General features: G+C 39.0%; 1 protein-coding gene and 1 long non-coding RNA gene across 2 annotated transcripts in view; one reads left to right on the plus strand and one right to left on the minus strand.

Annotated features, from left to right (window-relative positions):
* On the plus strand, positions 1-17,384 carry LOC123608579. Its single transcript, XR_006717314.1, has 3 exons — positions 1-430; positions 1,418-1,520; positions 16,799-17,384. It is a non-coding gene; the product is annotated as an uncharacterized LOC123608579 (long non-coding RNA).
* COL9A1 (collagen type IX alpha 1 chain) overlaps positions 1-17,409 on the minus strand; it is an 88,983-nt gene that overhangs the window by 4,402 nt on the left and 67,172 nt on the right. Inside the window, exons 34-37 of the mRNA XM_045498679.1 lie at positions 13,744-13,890; positions 13,466-13,520; positions 11,660-11,848; positions 5,091-5,168 (exon numbers count right to left, since the gene is read on the minus strand). Of these exons, the coding sequence (XP_045354635.1) occupies positions 5,091-5,168; positions 11,660-11,848; positions 13,466-13,520; positions 13,744-13,890 (469 nt within the window). The remainder of the gene's footprint in view (positions 1-5,090; positions 5,169-11,659; positions 11,849-13,465; positions 13,521-13,743; positions 13,891-17,409) is intronic.

Here is a 17,409-nt window from a genome sequence, read left to right on the forward strand (position 1 = left end):
TCTCTGCCCCTCCCTCACGCTCTGTCTCTCTGTCTCTCTCTCTCTTAAAAATAAACATTAAAAAAAAAATTTTTTAAGGCTAAATAACTGTCCATCATCACACAGCTAGAGGGCGTCAGAACTAGAAGCAAGGGCCCTTAACCACTACTCAATCTAAGAGTATTTCCATACCTATTGAGCCGCTAATGCTGCGTGTGTGTGCATGCATAATAGTGCGCGTGCGCGCGCGCGTGCCTGCGTGTGTGGTTTGGTGTTTAATGAGCCTGAATTAACCGGGAAGTAAAAGCGGCACCACAACCAAGAGTTAGTATTGATTCTTCTGGAGCTCTAACTATCAAAAGAAACTAAAGATTTTTTTTCTGAGGTTTTGTCCTGTAAAACTGGCCAGAGGAAAAAAATCAGGCTTCACATAACAAATCATCAGTTTCTGGTGAGTCCTGACGCTGGGTACTCTCCAAGGTTCTTGGTGTTGTTTAGGAGCGTAATTTTGGGGTGATACAAGTCACAGTCCAAATCATTCAAGAAGTCTAGCAGCTACATTAGCGAATATCTATAAACTACCCTTCAGCTCCTCAGAAAACAGATCTGAAGTGTTCTCATTCTGCTTTGTCTGCCTCATGGGTGTGTTAGCTGCACTAACCGGCTAATGATTACACAGTTTTCTGAAATTTCAAGGACCTATAAAAATGTTACTGCCAAACATTTCGTTATTTTTAAAAATGAATGTCATTCTCTGTGCGAACACTAGAGGGTAGTCATGTTACACTGATGGAGGCCAGTCCCTGCTGGAACATTCTGAAGGATCTACTGCAGGCTGCAAAGTGAAAGGGACTGTGTATAAAGGCCTTTAGGAAGGGGGGGGGGGAACCCTGCAAGTAATTTTCAGCATTAATTTGGTGACTTATCCACGGGTTATGTAAAATGTGTGTTCCAGGGACTTTCTTACATATCCACCTTACGCTGAGCTTGCATTTGTGGTGTTTGACAAAGCATATATGTTTAAGGAATTGGCATAAAACGGTTTGTTTATAGAAGATCCCCATAGCCAGATAAAACAGCTGCAGTAATGGAAATAGGATAAATGGCTACTGCTAAACAAGCCTAAACCGAGTGTGCCCTTGGTTTGGAGTTTTGGGGTTTTTTTTCCACTCAGTGTTCACAAGCAAAGCTCACCTATGTGCAGCTTTACATAAGAAACCTGAATAGCCCAGTTGCCTAGTGTGACCTAGTGTGCCTAGGTAGAAGCCAGCTCTACCCTCCTCTCCTCATCCAAAAAGGGAAAGCATCGCAGCTCACAAGCCCCATTCCTGGTGGTCACATACATATGATTCCTTATTTAACTTGTTTTCCCTCATGAGTTTGAATGCACAGATGAGATCAGGACCTAATATTAACTATTTTCCCTTAAAACCCCCAGAGCGTCGAGGAATTGGTCCCAAGTGGGCAAGTTTGGTGGCAGCAGGCATAAAGAGTTACTCTTAATGAGACAACCCAATCAAGCAATACCACAAAGGCCTCTGGTAAGAAACTGAAGGTGGGCATGGGGGTTGGGGGCATCTAAAGTCCCAGGGATCTCTAATCACCGCTCTGTGAGAGAGGCAGAAAAGAAATCAAGACAGTATGTGGTTATGAAACATGGCGAAGTTATATGGCTAGCGTGGCAAAGGCAAGCTAATCCCATTACTAGGCAGCCAGTGCATCATTTTGTCCAGTACATGAACCTGGACATAGAAGGTATGAATATTTGCCTCTGTGACTTATTAGCTGACAGACCTTTGTCAGAGCAGGTGACCTCTGTAAGTCTGCATTTCCTCAAATAGAAACAGAAGAATAACAAAATAATGACAGCTAAATTTGCAAAATCCTTGCCATATGCCAGGTGCTGCTGTGTTTCACGTGTAGTAACATGTACACAGATCCTCCTGAGTAACTCTATAGGGTAGATGTGGTTCTCAGCCTTGGGATGCAGCAGAGAACTGAAGCGCTAAGAGGCAGAGTCGCTAAAAATAAGTGAAAGAGCAGTGCATACACCTGGGCAGTTTGGCTCCAGAGCCCACACTTCTTAAATACCTGTTCTGCCTACCTCTGGCTGGGAGAAACAAACTAGATGATTTATAGGTACTTTTTAAAGAACCGAGCACCACAGCCAACATGATAGCATGACGGTTACAATAATGACCTATGGTCCATATCAGGCAGTGTACCATTACAACCCCAAAGGGCCGTGTAATAATCAGTGCCAAACAGATACGGAGAGGAGAAAAGAACTAAAACTGTCCATAAAGCATAAAGGAATTCTGATTACTGATAGATAATTAATGCGTTAGTTATATTTTTTCAAATATATCACATATGTTTGCACCAGGAAGAATGCTCAAGTGAACGTTTTCCACTCAGGAGGATTTAAGTCCCCAATCCAACAATAGGGATAACCAAGAAGGTTGCAGGATATCCTGTTCTACAGGCTCTTTCTTTTAGGCTCCAGACAAGTCCCTGCACAGAGTCCTACTGGAAGTTCCTCCAGACCTCCACATACTAGTAATCGTCCTGTTACTATTATGTTTGTGAGAGACCAGAAACCACGTCCCTAATCACATTCCAGGCTCTGCCAGGGAAGTTAAAGGTCCCAGCCTCTCAGCGGACAGTGAACAAGTGCAATAATTTACTGTGAACCAGCACTTTCACTTATGATTTGGAGTCAAACTCACCCAAGGTCAGAAAACTAGTAAGTGACAGAGTCAAGATTTGAACCCAGGATGTCTAAATCATGGAGCTCCAAACAGGAGCTCCTACTCAGAAGCTCCAAGTACTAGCCTTAGGGGGAAAATGACCCTAAAAGCTCTTGTTCAGGGACTAATGGATTCAAGAAATTGTTAGCGAAGTATATCCATAGTGTAGACAAGAGAGTGTGAGCTGACCTAAAAACCAAAGCAGCCAGCTGGTGCCTCAGTGACTGGGGCAAACATAAACCCTTCGTGCCTGTGTGCTAGAGCACTTGGAAAACTGCATGCTTTTGAAAGGTAGCCTCAGCTTTTAAAAAATAATCTGAAACCCTGATTTTTCACTAAATAATGTCATATATCCTCTTAACAGAAATGTAACAAAGGCATATACAAAGAAAGATCAGATTTCAGGATGGTACCAGGAAGGAAGGGGCAAGGACTGGCAAAAGGCAGAGGAAAAGGAAAAGGACAGGTTTAGGAGTCTTAAAATAGTGAGCCCACAGAATTTTTTAACAAATTATATTTAAGTTTTAAACCCAAGAACAGCTATAACAAATTAATTTTTTTCACAAGGAGGACAAGATGAGGACCAGTCAGCGGTCAGTGCTGCCAGTGGTGGGCCTGTCCTGCCTTAACCATCCTGCCCACACACCAATGTCTGATGTACTAAAAAGCAAATCACGGAAGGCCCTTTCTGGTAGAGCAGTGGCCCCGGAGCTCGCAGTCAGATTCAGCGGCTCTGGGTGGGGTGCTGCATGTGGGCAGAAACGTGTCCCCTCATGACAGCCTGGGACACTATACATACAGAGCTGGTTTTCCCTCAATCTTCCCATTTTAAACTTAAAACATGGCTTATCAACAGATTTTTTGAAAGTAAGAGTCACCAGAAATGATAATATATTTCTGATAAAGGAAAATCTTGCCAAGGGTGCAAGTTGCTGGTCCAAGAACTGTTATGTGGTTTGTCAACAAAATGGGAGAAGGAGAAACTGAGGCAATCCTGTAATATATAGATAATTAAGTACATTGTAATGATATTTTTATCAGCTCTAAACTACCTATTGCTGCCACTGATAAAGGAAGAAAGCACTCAGAAAATTCCATTTCCCTTTCCTCTTGTAAACATCCATCAATGAATACAGACTTTATCATACACTAAAATCTTCTTCTCTTGGTCTCCTGTAGCTTCAACCAGGTTTTCTTTCCTTTTCCAATCACGAAAATTTATCAATTTGTGAAAGCATCTTGACAGACTCATGAATCGCAGGGTTAGTAAAGCAGTGAGCTATCTCCAAATGTATTCATATTTAAAAAAAATTTTTTTTTAATGAGAAAGCAATTCCCAGGAGCAACGAAATGGGTAATGAGAAAGCAGTGATGTTTTTGGCTGCAATTAGAGCCATGATTGAATATGGAAGCCTCTGTCAGAATTAGAAAATCAGCATTTCTTTTTCTAAATTTCTCTAAACCAAGTTTTCCAAATCCACCGAAGGAGTGTGGACCACCCTTTTCTGCACAGCCTCTCACCCTGCCTCTCCTCAGCTCCAGGGTCCAGCGCTGGGGGCCTTCCTTAGCCACTGCCTCAGCAGCTATGAGTTTGCTGGGAGGCTCCAGGTCACTCATGCTCTCAAACCCAACTGACTTCCCCTGCTATGCTGCTTCTGTGGTTGGGCTTCTAAGTCATTTCCCAGTGGGTGAGTGTGTGGCAGCCTGGACTGTGGGGACAGAGTAGCCAGTGTGAAAAGAGAGAACAGACACCCAGTGAGAGAATCCAGGCTCTTCACACAGAGGTGACTTTGTTACCTCAGCCAGCACAGCTGTGATATGTGGCTTGTGCATGGCTCTTTGTGACTATAGGAGTTGGAATGTTCAGATTTATTTTTTTTGGATATGGATTTCTGGAGGGTCTGGATGTTTGAAACAGGAGCTTTTAAAAGAAAATTTCAGTTACTCCCTGTGCAACATGAATAGTTTGAAAACTTAAAAACGTTTTTGTTGCTCTTTTTGGTTAAAAAATAAACAAAACTATCAACTAGGCTAAAAATGGATAGGACCTCATTCATTCAGAATTTTCTGATAAGTGCACTGTGGCTGGACCTTGACACAATTTTTTTAAAAAACATCTGTTCAAGAAATTAATATTTTAAGCCCTGACATATGTTTTCTCATGAGGAACACAGACAGGCATGATTTATAGATCATTTAACTCTTCATTAAAGTTGGTCTTGAAAAATCTGTGCTGGCCATTATTGAGAATTACATGATATGCTTAAGTAATCAAAGAGCAATTCTTTAAAATATTTTCCAATTCAGACTGCCCACTTGCTCCCAATTCCTCAACCTCATGCTGCCATATAACACACTTACCTGGGAGACCCGTAGCTCCGGGCAAGCCCTTAGGACCTCTTCCTGGAGGGCCACGTTCCCCTCTTTCTCCCAAGTCACCTGCATTTCATTAGAGAAATGTTATGTTTCTGTATGTTTATAAAAAGAAAGTTCCATATTTTTAAACTTTAAGCAAACCCAAAATTGAGAGTTTTGTTGCCACAAAACTAGGTTGTAGTAAGTATGTAGCAAGGCAAAAATTGAGTCAATTAATTATATTAAGAGATCCAAGTGGGGGGAAAGCAAATGACCATATTCATAGATGCTGAAAAGACATAGGACAAAATAAAATATGCATTCCTGATACAACATTCAGTAAAATAAGAATCGATGGTTACTTCCCTGACCTGATAAAATATATCTGCCTCAACCCAAAAGCTAGCATCATGCTTACAGGGAAACACGAGAAGCAGTCCCACTACAGACAAAACATTATAGAGATGCGTACTTTATCACTATTAATTGTCATTTGCTTTGAGAGTCAAAAATATCCCTATTTTCAGGTGATATAAGTGTACATCTTAAATCCTTGAAAATCAACTCGAAATCTACTACAAACAATGAGAGAATTCAGTAAAATAGCAAAGCACAAAATTAATATATGAAAATTAGTAGTTTTTACATTTACAAACAACCAGAAATAAGAGGTAATGAAAAAAGATCCCATTTAAAATAGCAATTAAATTAATAACTAGGAATACATTTAATCAGAAATATGCAAATCCAACAAAAAATTAACATCTCTAAAGGATACAAAAGGACTGACAACTGTTCTTAGGTGGAATGACATCATCACAAAAAGGTATGAGTTCTCCGTAAGCTGAAGTTTCATCATGATCTCAATAAAAAGATATTTTTAACCAGAAAAGAGGATTCTGAAGTTTGTACAGAAAAACACATAAGCCAGAGTAGCCACAAAACTCCAAAAAGAAAAGCAACATGAAGGGAATTAATCCTACCACATATTATACCAATTAAAATGGTGTGGTACTGGTACTTGAATAGATAGACCAGTGAAACAGCCCCAAAACAGGCTCCAATACGTATAAGAATTTGTTTTGTAATAAATGTGCCATCTTAAGGTGGGAAATAGTCAAACAAGTCAATAAGTGGTCTTGGAAAAAGTGGGTAGCCAACTGGAAGAAAAAATAAAGTCGAATCTGTTCCTCACAACATGATCTAGGATAAGTTACAAATGGATCAAATATTTAAATGTAATTTGAGAACCAGAAGAAAATAAGGAGAATTATTTTATAACCTCAGATTTGAGTTGGCTTTACTGTCATGATTCAGAATATGAAGGGTTCCTAAAAACAATAAAAAAGGTCAACAACAATAAAAAATGATAATATATAAGCAAGGAAGTCATTAAGAGGAAAAAAAATAGCTCTGAAATATATGGAAAATTATCTGACATCACTCTCACAACAAAATAAATGGAAATTAAAAAGAACAAGAAAGCTACTTTGAACTATAAAATCAGCACAAATTCCAAAGTTTAATTAAACATATACTAGCAAGTCTGTGGAAAAATACATTATTACTTGTTGCTAATAAGACTGTGAATTGAGGCAGTTTCTTGGAATATCTATCAATATTACAAATGGTAGTACCATTTTACCTAGCAATTCCACTTCTAGGAATTTATCTTAGAAGTACAGAGGTTATGTTGTATTTGTACAGAAACGAAATACACAGTGATAGTCACTGCAGCCTTGCTATCATGGTAGAAGATTAGAAACTAACTGTCCATGAAATGGTTAAATACACTATGGTACTTCCATAGAATGGCATACTATGCAGCTATGAAGAAGAATCAGGAAGCTCTTTGAAATGATCTCAAGACATAATTGTTCAATGAAAAAAATCAAGGTTCAGATCACTACCAAAGGATAATATGACTTGCCTCTAAAAAGATGTAGGGAAGTATATAATCATATATTGCACCTTATCACTGATAAGGATATGTAGGAAACTAATAAAAGGGATTACCCAATGGGAAGAATAAAGGAAACTAAGCAGATGGGAGACAGGGGTAGGAGAAAAACTCTTCACTAAATATCTTTTAATATATTTTTAAATTCTCAAACAATATAAATTTAGTGTCACCAAAAATAAATTAATGAATTTTCAAAATTTAAAGTGTGCTGTCACAAGTGCCTGCATTTCATTTGTGATTATTATTTATAGGGAAAATGCTTTGGACTGCAACCAACCATGTGTATTTGCAAGACAGTTGATTGAATTTGGGGATTCAGCAGCCAGAAAACCAAGTTTCATTAATTATCCTGGCCCCTGCAGAGAAACCTAGAAACTTGGCCTCATTAACAAAGTGCCCTAATACCTTAGTCAACCGGTCCTAACTGACTTTTCCTGCTCCCCATAGAAGGCATTATTCTACTATATCACTGGTACAGTATTACATTATTATTCTACTACTCGCTCAGAAGAGGCAGTGGCATTTTGTAGTAAATTCTATATATAATCATTTTTCCAAACATTTGTGTCAGCTCAGCTTCATTCAATATTGTGTCCCATTTATAATAATTTAAAAAACAAAAGCATGCATGCCAAAATAGTAAAAAAAAAAATCTAATTATGAAGTGAATATTTAGTCACCATACTTTGATTTTAGCTGTGAATGTCCTTGTATGAGTATTTTTATCATGAATCAACTGTATTTCAAAAACAATTTAAATTTATATAAATACCGTATAGGGATCTAGAGCCCAAGTTTAACTCACATTCACGTAAGCTCTTTTTTTATACTCATCATCAACATGGCCTCACTATATTAGGAAGATATGATCATTAGCATTTTAAAAACTAAGAACTTAAGCACTCTTGTTAACTTAGCAATTTAAATGTCATATCACTCTAATTCTGGTGGCTTGCAGTGAGAAAAGAGCCAATAAATGTGCCACATTTTCTGAAGATGTGAGATGAAGATTATAAATTAAAATGTAACTTCCACACAGATAGTGAAAGTTAAACACATTCTAGAGCGAAGCCACATCAACTTTAAAATGTCGCTTGCAAGGACTAAGACTGCTGTCTTCATCCTGATGCTGCCTTGCGGTTATTGGTCATAGAAAAACAATTTTTAGAGATGCGCTCTGAGACAGAGCCACACTGTGAGCTGCTGCTACTCCACGTCAAACCGTGTTGCAGCCTGGCTCTGTTATCCCTGGGGTTAATCCACTTCTTCAAACCCCGATCATGTCTCCTTTCGAGATGTATGAAAACCGGCTCAGGGAACTAACGGTCCACCTTTAATAGCTAGCCTACTCTGTGGAAAAATATATATAAAGAGCTTGTAAAATAAGCTTTACATAAGGTAAGAAGGGAAACATGCACGGTGACAAGAAAAACAGCTCACTGTGAATAGAGCGGCTAACGGGGAAGAAATTCTCATTGCCCCAGAGCTGCTATTTATTTCATTTATTTGAAAGCCATAACTGATGCTCCAACTCCATGTGAGCAGATTAATACTGAAAAAAGTGCTAGTCACAGTTACGACGTGTACTTTCTCAAGCCTTCATTTACATATTGACACATCTGTTTGACTCACACTAAAATATCTAAAAACATGTATATGGCCTTACTCCACAGGACTTAAAATTAATCCAAACCGGGAACATTTAAAAGTAGTATTGACAACATGGAAGATTAATTAATACTAAGCAAAGTGAACATAACGCCAATTAGAAGTCTCCATGTTTCTGCTTGAGTATGTGTAAAACGTACATGCAGAAGGGGCCTTGGTCTTAACATGTTAGTGTAGTATCGCATAAAACATGCCAATGAAAACCCAAAAAATATGAACATGATTTAAGATTTGAGTATGATTTCAGGCATATTTCTACTAGCTCCCACTGAAAATGTTTCACTGTGTTTTGCAGAGTACTTTTTTAGGGAAAAATGCTTTTATTAAAGGCTTAGCCTGAACTGCTAAAAGCTTTAGTAAAATTTATTTGTTCATTATTTATGTAGTAATATCCTTGGAAAAAGACCCACAAAGTAATATGGCAGAGCAAGACTCACTGTCCCTTCTTTATTAGTCATGGAAAGAAGGCAGCAGGTGACACTGAAATACATCTCTTCTCTAATTAGCTGAACATTTAAATTTCAAATGGCGAAGTATTTGTTCTCAGGGAAAAACTGATCTGTAACCTTTGGCCAGTGGAACACTATATGTTTTTAATTAAGTATTAGTGTTATACTGGATGTGATAGGACAAGAAAGGTCAAGTCCGGTTACCTGGAATCATACATTTCCAAATTCATGATAGCACTGCTGGATAAAATCTGAGGATAGTACTCCTTTCTTCCCATACCCCAAATTTCAAGAAAACTGACAGAAGATGCTGCTTTAAAGGAACCCAGTGACAATAGAGGGATGGAAGGAGGGTGGGGAGAGAAAGTCCTTTAGAAAAAAAAAAGACTGTATCACTTCTAGAGTATAAACTATGTTGTAAATACTGAAGAAAAATTAGGGGGAAGTCCTTTATATGATCAAACTACGCTTAATGAATAAACTTAGTGCTAGAGACATTTTCCAGGTTCCAAATATAGAAATATATTTTTCTTCCCTTCAAAATAAAGTTTATCTGCTAGAGCCAACTCAGCCCAACCCAGCCATAATTCAGTGCTGCTAAGACCTTCCCAGAGAGCTTCCTGAACATTTCACCTTTGTTTCCTGCGGCTCCCAGCCCTCGCTGTACATTAAAATCACATGGGGAATATTTTTAAATCCTGCGGCTCAAACCTATTAAATCAGAATCTCTGAGAATGGGACCCAGCTGTGGGCAGTTTTTAAAGCTCCCCAGGTAATTCCGCTGTGCACCCCGGGCTGAGAAACACAACTTCAGGCAGACTCTACTGGCATAGTAAGTAAACAGACATTCTTATTTCTTAGAAAATAAGATGGAACTTGAGGGGAGTTCTCTTACTAATTCAAAATTAAGTTCTACACCACATACACAGACTTCCTTTTGGCCAAAGAGAATAGGACTGTGATTTCTACAGCCCCTACAAGGTGTTTCCAGTAGGAAAATGGGTGACTGCACTACACCAGTGCATGTAGCAGCACAGGAATGAATCATCTGGAGGCTTGTTAGAACGCAGACTGCTGGACCCCACCTCCAGAGTCTCTGATTGGATCAGTGGGGTTGGGGTGGGCTAGAGAGCTTGTATTGCAAAGGGGGTCCCTGGTGGTGCCGATGCTTCAGGGACCACTCTTGCAGAACCACTGCTCTAAAGGAAACTTACAGGAAAGGCTGAGGAGTCATCTGTGGGCTCTGGTGCAGCTGAACCAACTAAGTCAACAATCCACCGGAGGCAGCAGAGTTCCTTGGAAATTATTAACAGAGTGAATGTGGCCTACCCACAGAGTGCCCACTCATGAGTTCCTCAACCAATAGCTAAAAGCAGGACAAAGATGAATGACTATGTGATTCTTTCAAAGAAAATATTCAGTTCTCTTTAAGAAGAGCTCCGAGCTCTCTCCATATTTCATTTTATCCAGCCCCTTGAAAGCTTGGAAATTGTGCCAGCCTTACAAGAGGTTCCAATTAGGGCTTATTTTTTCACATACAGCAGTGCACATGCCAAAAAAAAAAAAAATCAAATATAATTAACAAAATTGTTCCAGCTGAAAGTGTAGTTAGCCAAATGCATCAGCAATTCATTTATAGATCCAAAAAGGCAGCTTGCTTGCCCTCTGACCATTCACACCATAATATTTATCCCTAATTGGAACACCACCGTTGAAAGAAAAACAAGTCTGTCTCTGATTTCTGATGCCATGCCTTTCTGAAGCTTCCGAGAGAACCGTCAGTCACTCACCATAAGACAGAAATTCCTGATTTTATTCAGCTCTCTCTGTAAATTATCCAGGGCACACACCCACGCAAGCTGACATACTTACTCACCTCAACCAGCAAACACCATCTGAGGCAACCAGTCCTTCTGCAGGTCCTGCTGAATACCTAACACACTCTCACAATCCTATATTTCTGCAAAATACTGATTTTAAAGGCTTAACTTGCTTTTAAATAAAAGGGGGAAGAAACAAACTTGTTCACCTTCCCTTAAATGTTAAAGAAGGGGAAAAAGTTAGATTATACCTCAGAGCTGGAAAAAATCCATCACAACTAAATATCCAGTGTCACTTTTTAAAAGAAGAGGGAGGCAGCTTCAGTTCATGATGTAATTTGTCTTATGTCCAAACAAATTTCGTTAGTTTAAGTAACGGATACAAACATTCTAAGGCTGGTTGCCATCTCAGAAGAACTCTACAAGGATTTTAGAGTCTCAAAACAAAAATTAAAAAAGCTGGTTGATCCTTTACAAGATCCTGTAAAATTTATTTTGGACTATGACTGAAGTACTAAAAGTCAAGGGACCTTAATTCTAGTTTTTGGTCTACCGTTGTCATACAGCAAGGTCAAGAGGATGTCATATAATAGTTTATGATCTTGGAAAGATGTGTGAATACATCTGAAAAAGGACAGTGTATGTTCTTTTGTTCCACCTGGGCAAATGACTTACCTTTAGGCCCCCTCAAACCAAGAGCACCAGGGGGGCCTTTAATGCCTGGGAGGCCACGAAGTCCCATCTGGCCTGGGAAACCATTCTCTCCAGGAGGTCCTGGGGGACCAGGGGGTCCAGGCCTCCCAGGGAGGCCAGAGGCTCCTGAGTCCGGTCGCTTGAGACTAGCAGCCATCTCAGCAAGATGCTCTAAAAGATAATAAACAAAACAGCCCATAGAAGTCAGAAGCATGAAAGTGACTCAAATGATAAAAGGGGTATTTCAAGTGTCTTTTTTTCTAAATGTGTCCCCAGAGCTTCAAAATTGGTGGCGAGAAGTGAATAAAGTTGGATCATTTTTGCATGGACTTTCTGCCAAGAGGCTTCACTGGTGCTGTTTTATTCAGCTCTCCCTGGATATATTTGGTCCTGCTGTTTTGAGACAGGGGAGGAGGGAGGTGAGAAAAAAAAAAAAAAAAAACACAGCAAGTCTTTCTGATGGGTATTGTGCTAGAAGGAAGAGTATGTCACCTGAGTCCTGGCTGGTTATCTGAAAAGCCAGGATGGGAAGAAAATGAGTTTCTTAACATAAGTAGAAGTGGATATCCAGAAGCTTTTGAAAAGCCAAGGACATTGTCCAGAATTAGCATTGAGACAGTAGTTGAGACCTAGCCCCACAGTTTTAGTTTGAAGAGATTGAGTAACCTAAAATATCCTGAGCATTCACAATTTCTTATAGATTCCCCTCTCAAAAGTTTTTTCATGCTTGGAATAGACAACAGACATTAAAAATAGCTTGCTTCCTGGGAATGTTCATAGTCTGCCTTAAAAATTAATAACTGTGTGGGCTTTTTCAGGAACCATTAAATAGATTAAGAATCATCCACTAAAATGATGAAGAATAAGAAATCTTTCCTATGAAAATACTCTATGGGAAATATGCCGGTATAATTTTTTTTTTAAGGTGTGAAGGAGATTATGATTTGGAAACAAATTCCTAACCAACATTTTAAAATTGTTTAAATGTGAACATTCTAGTTTGCCTTATGTAAGACTTAACATAAAATTATAATTTTCTTGAGATATAACATTTAAAATTGAAATATTCTTTTAAGATTAAGTGTCTGCAATGAAGAGACTTATATTGGTTTTCAAATATAGAGTGACAATTTCATTCTGGGAAAACTCTACAAGTCTACCAGACAAATTAGGCTATCTCATGAGCATACAAAAGAAGAGTATCACGACAGAATTGGTTCCAACCAGAATAAGTTAATTATTTGTTAGAAGGCCTCCATGTTATAGGATCTCCCAAGTTTCTTTGTCCCCAGTTTCCTTTGTTATGTGACTTTAGAACTAGACCATTTCTGAAAGAGCTATGACAGACAACTGCTGTAGCCATAGATGAATTTAGACAAAGGTTAGCAAAGTAAAAATATATCACCATTTTAGTAAAATACTAGTTATTAATTTTCTACCTATGTTATACATAAGTAGAGATAATGTCCTTATGCTTCTTATGGGCATAAAGACTGTCAATTATTTCACATATAAGCTACACAAAGAGCCAAGGTCAGTGCCGTATACACTAAGTAGTAGGATGTTAAGGAGGGGGAAGGATACCTGAGAATTTGTGTTCCAAAGGGGTTAAAAAGTGTGTGTGTGTGTGTGTGTGTGTGTGTGTGTGTGTGTGTGTGGGTAACCTTTTTTTTTTTTTTCAGACTATAAGGTTTTGTGTGGCAACAAACTGGATAAAACAATATTAACATTATTCAAGATCTCCCACCTTTAAAGCAAACAAAAGTCAAGACATTATGATTTATTTACCTTGCATGACTCTCATGCAAACCTGCTTTATGTGCTGATCTGTTGGTGCTCTACCCTGGGACAGAAAAAAAAGACGGTTTGTAAACAGAACCATAAAGAAGACATTGTTAAATGGTAACCTGACAGACTCGGCAAGTAACCAGGTGGCTGGATTTACAAGAGAACCCACCCACACTGCTGAGGAGCTCGAGTCTGGGCCAGCCTGGCTCCCCACCCCCCTTCTGGTGCTGTGAGACTAAGTCTCCAACAGGAAACCCTGGGGACTGTCCGCCACTCACTGGAGGGCCCTGGATGCCAGGCAGGCCGGTGGCACCCTGCTCTCCCTGCACGCCTCGCGGTCCAGGCGGTCCTCGCGGTCCTTCCACTCCCGGAAGCCCCCGACTGCCTTCAGGCCCCCTCAAGCCAGGCTCCCCAGGGTTACCCACCTAGAACACAATGGCACGTTATAAAACCAGGGCTATCCACAAGTAATGTTCTGCTTCGAGTTAATACAAGACTTACATTAAATTTGGGGTTTGCTTACATTTTATCTCCCAAGAGGTATTTGCTCAGAGGTTACAAATATGCTGCTCTGAGAATTCCAGTCTCTAAGAATTCCAGTCAAGTAAAGCTTTTCAAAATCTTTCTTTTTGGTAGAGTTACTATTTCAAAATACTCATTGAAATAATATATTTAAAACCACATTTTTTTATACTTTAAGCCACTTCCTAAGAACAAGTTAGTTTTTAACAAGACTTATTCATTTTTTGGTCACAAAAAGGCCACTGACTTCCTACAAGACAGGTTACTTTGTATGTCACCAACACAGAAAGCATAAAATAAAGATATTTCCAAGAATATAAGTTATTTAGCTTTATAACATTCTGGAGAATTTAAAGAAGCCAAATGTATCCAGGAATTCTAAAATACTAACATTAACTAAATACATTAAAAATGCTGCACCTAACATGAATACATTTAAAATGCTGGAACAAAAAAAAAAATGAGTCCATAATTTATTGAAGTATTGAGGAAGTTAAAAATCTAAACACTAAAGAAGTTGAAAAATAAACTATTTCCTTAACACAAAAGCATATAACAGTTTTTTTTTCTGAAAGCAGACCACTGAAAGCATTTTTTAAAGTTCCCATCTACAATAACTGCTTTAAAAGAGACTAAATTCATTCACTTTCTGTTAAGTTCCCTGTGGTAGAGTTTATGGCATAGTAGTTAGTTACAATGTGCCATTGTTTACAGAATAAGAATGAGAAGATAAAAGGACAGGAGGCATTAAGGAATGCTAGTGCTTACATAAAGTTCATAAAACAACTTAACCCTGCTTCCTTTTCATATGCAACATTCACCTAGAAAGAGCCAACTTTTTTAAACCTTCAAATGTTGTAAGGAAGGGAGAAGGTGGTGAGGCAGGACTTTCACTAGACACATCTGAATACAGCTCAGCAAGTGTGCCTTTTCCAATCTTTCTTTATGAAAAAATGATACTCATCTAAGTCAACCTGTCAGAATTGCTTCTATGATGAAATTATGGCTTAAAGACTTCCTGAAAGACAGTGTCAGCAGAGAGAACTAAGGATGTGCTGTGGAGGGTTGGGAATTGTCAAATGACTACAGTGCAAAACTTTAACAGCTTCTAAAACTACCCAGAGGAGAAGCCAAAGTGAGTTTGGAAGTGCACTAAAGAACTAGCAGGGAACAAAGGAAACCAACTCAAATCCATCATCTTGTTGACCATGTCCGAAATACTTCTGGAACAAGAGACAGGACATTTTGATGAAGAGATCAAGGGCCAACATGGCTAAGGCATCACAAGGGTCCTGGGTCTTTGGAAAGAATCCTTCAATTGAATAGTGGTATGCCAAAGTAGAAACTGGTGTACAGACTTCACCTACTTATCAGGTTGTCTATGCTGACATCACTGAGGAAGGTGAAGTGTGTCTGCTCATAATTATTTCCCCATTCTGGGACAACACACTTCAGCTGCATCAGTATTACATGGGTGGTGTCAGACAAGAGGGGTAGGAAGGGAGGTGATAAATCAAGAGTTAACTCCCAAATTTAAATGAGACTTATTTTGATCACTGCATTGTTCACTCACTTTTTCCTTTTATAACCAGAATTCTTACCATTGAACATTACTGATTATTTCTAGAGAGGGAAGTAGGATTTGTTTTTTTTTTTTTATTAACTTGTTTTATTTTTTATTTTTTAAAATTTACATCCAAATTTGTTAGCATATAGTGAAACAATGATTTCAGGAGTAGATTCCTTAGTGCCCCTTACCCATTTAGCCCATCCCCCCTCCCACAACCCCTTCAGTAACCCTCAGTTTGTTCTCCATATTTATGAGTCTCTTCTGTTTTGTCCCCCTCCATGTTTTTGTTATTTTTGTTTCCCTTCCCTTATGTTCATCTGTTTTGTCTCTTAAAGTCCTCATATGAGTGAAGTCATGATTTTTGTCTTTCTCTGACTAATTTCACTTAGCATAATACCCTCCAGTTCCATCCACATAGTTGCAAATGGCAAGATTTCATTCTTTTTGATTGCTGAGTAATATTCCATTGTATATATATACATCTTCTTTATCCATTCATCCATCAATGGACATTTGGGCTCTTCCATACTTTGGCTGTTGTTGATGGTGCTGCTATAAACACGGGGGTGCATCTGTCCCTTCGAAACAGCACACCTGTATCCCGTGGATAAATGCCTAGTAGTGCAATTGCTGGGTCGTAGGGTAGTTCTATTTTTAGTTTTTTGAGAAACCTCCATACTGTTTTCCAGAGTGGCTGCACCAGCTTGCATTCCCATGAAGTAAGATTTCTATTACGAAGTCCTACCAAGGTTTACTCTATGTTTTTGTCAAGCGTAAGATATTTCTGTCAAAGATTCTTAGGCATAAAGATGTTACTTGAAGCTTGAGACTATCAATGGTGTTTAGACGCAGTATGTAAACAGGTGAGCTAATACTTTTTAATTCACGGGTATGTAAAGAGCCCAGAGCTGGCACTGTAACCGAGTCTGGGAGGGAGGGTCCTCTGGGGGAAAGTCTGGCTCAGGATGGGGCTAACTGCTTAGGCAGGAGGTAGGTGTTCTAAGGAAAGAGGAAGAGTGTTTCAGGCTAGGAGAACAGCACAAGGCATTACACAGTATGCCAAGCAAAAAGCACTGCAAACAGATGAACTTCCAGAGAGGTAGAGGTAAGGTTGGCAAGGCAGAGTCCACTTCATCCAAGACTTGTATATTTTGCTCAATGTCTGATTTTATTCTACAATGTCATTCCTGAAGGGTTTATGCAGAGGAGGGATTAATAGTGGGCTTTATATTTTTATCTAGATGACACTGGCTGCTATGAGGATAATGTGTTGTACGGGACAGAGAACAGTGGAGATTCCAGAAACAGGAGGGACAAAAAGATAAACCAGAAGCTGGTGGTGGCGGCATTTGAGGTTAGAGTCTGAGCTTCATCTTTTCTCCTTATACTCTTTTAAATTTCTTTGTATTAGATGTGCATTCCTTTCAAACTAGCAAATCACCCCAGGTTTGCTGGTTTCTGTAACTGGTTCTACTAGTCTTGTTGTAATAATTGGTTCTATTATTGGTTCTATAATTCTAAATACATATAATCTCTAAGGACATCAGTTTAGTTTCTGTAAAATGATGAATGAGATGATCATTTTCTAGCTTTAATAATTGTCTGTTATATTTTCTTATGCATTATGACTTTGTTACTTCCCCAACTAGAACACACAGGAGATTGATAAAATTACTGAAATATTTGCAATGGTAAGACTGCCAATGAAATTTATTTATACTCTTGTCACCACAAAGGACAAGTCAGTCCTTTTAAAATGACCCATTTGGGGCGCCTGGGTGGCTCAGTCGGTTGAACGTCCGACTTCGGCTCAGGTCATGATCTCGTGGTTCATGGGTTGGAGACCCACACC

Source organism: Leopardus geoffroyi, chromosome B2 (assembly GCF_018350155.1).
Source record: "Leopardus geoffroyi isolate Oge1 chromosome B2, O.geoffroyi_Oge1_pat1.0, whole genome shotgun sequence".
NCBI lineage: Eukaryota > Metazoa > Chordata > Mammalia > Carnivora > Felidae > Leopardus > Leopardus geoffroyi.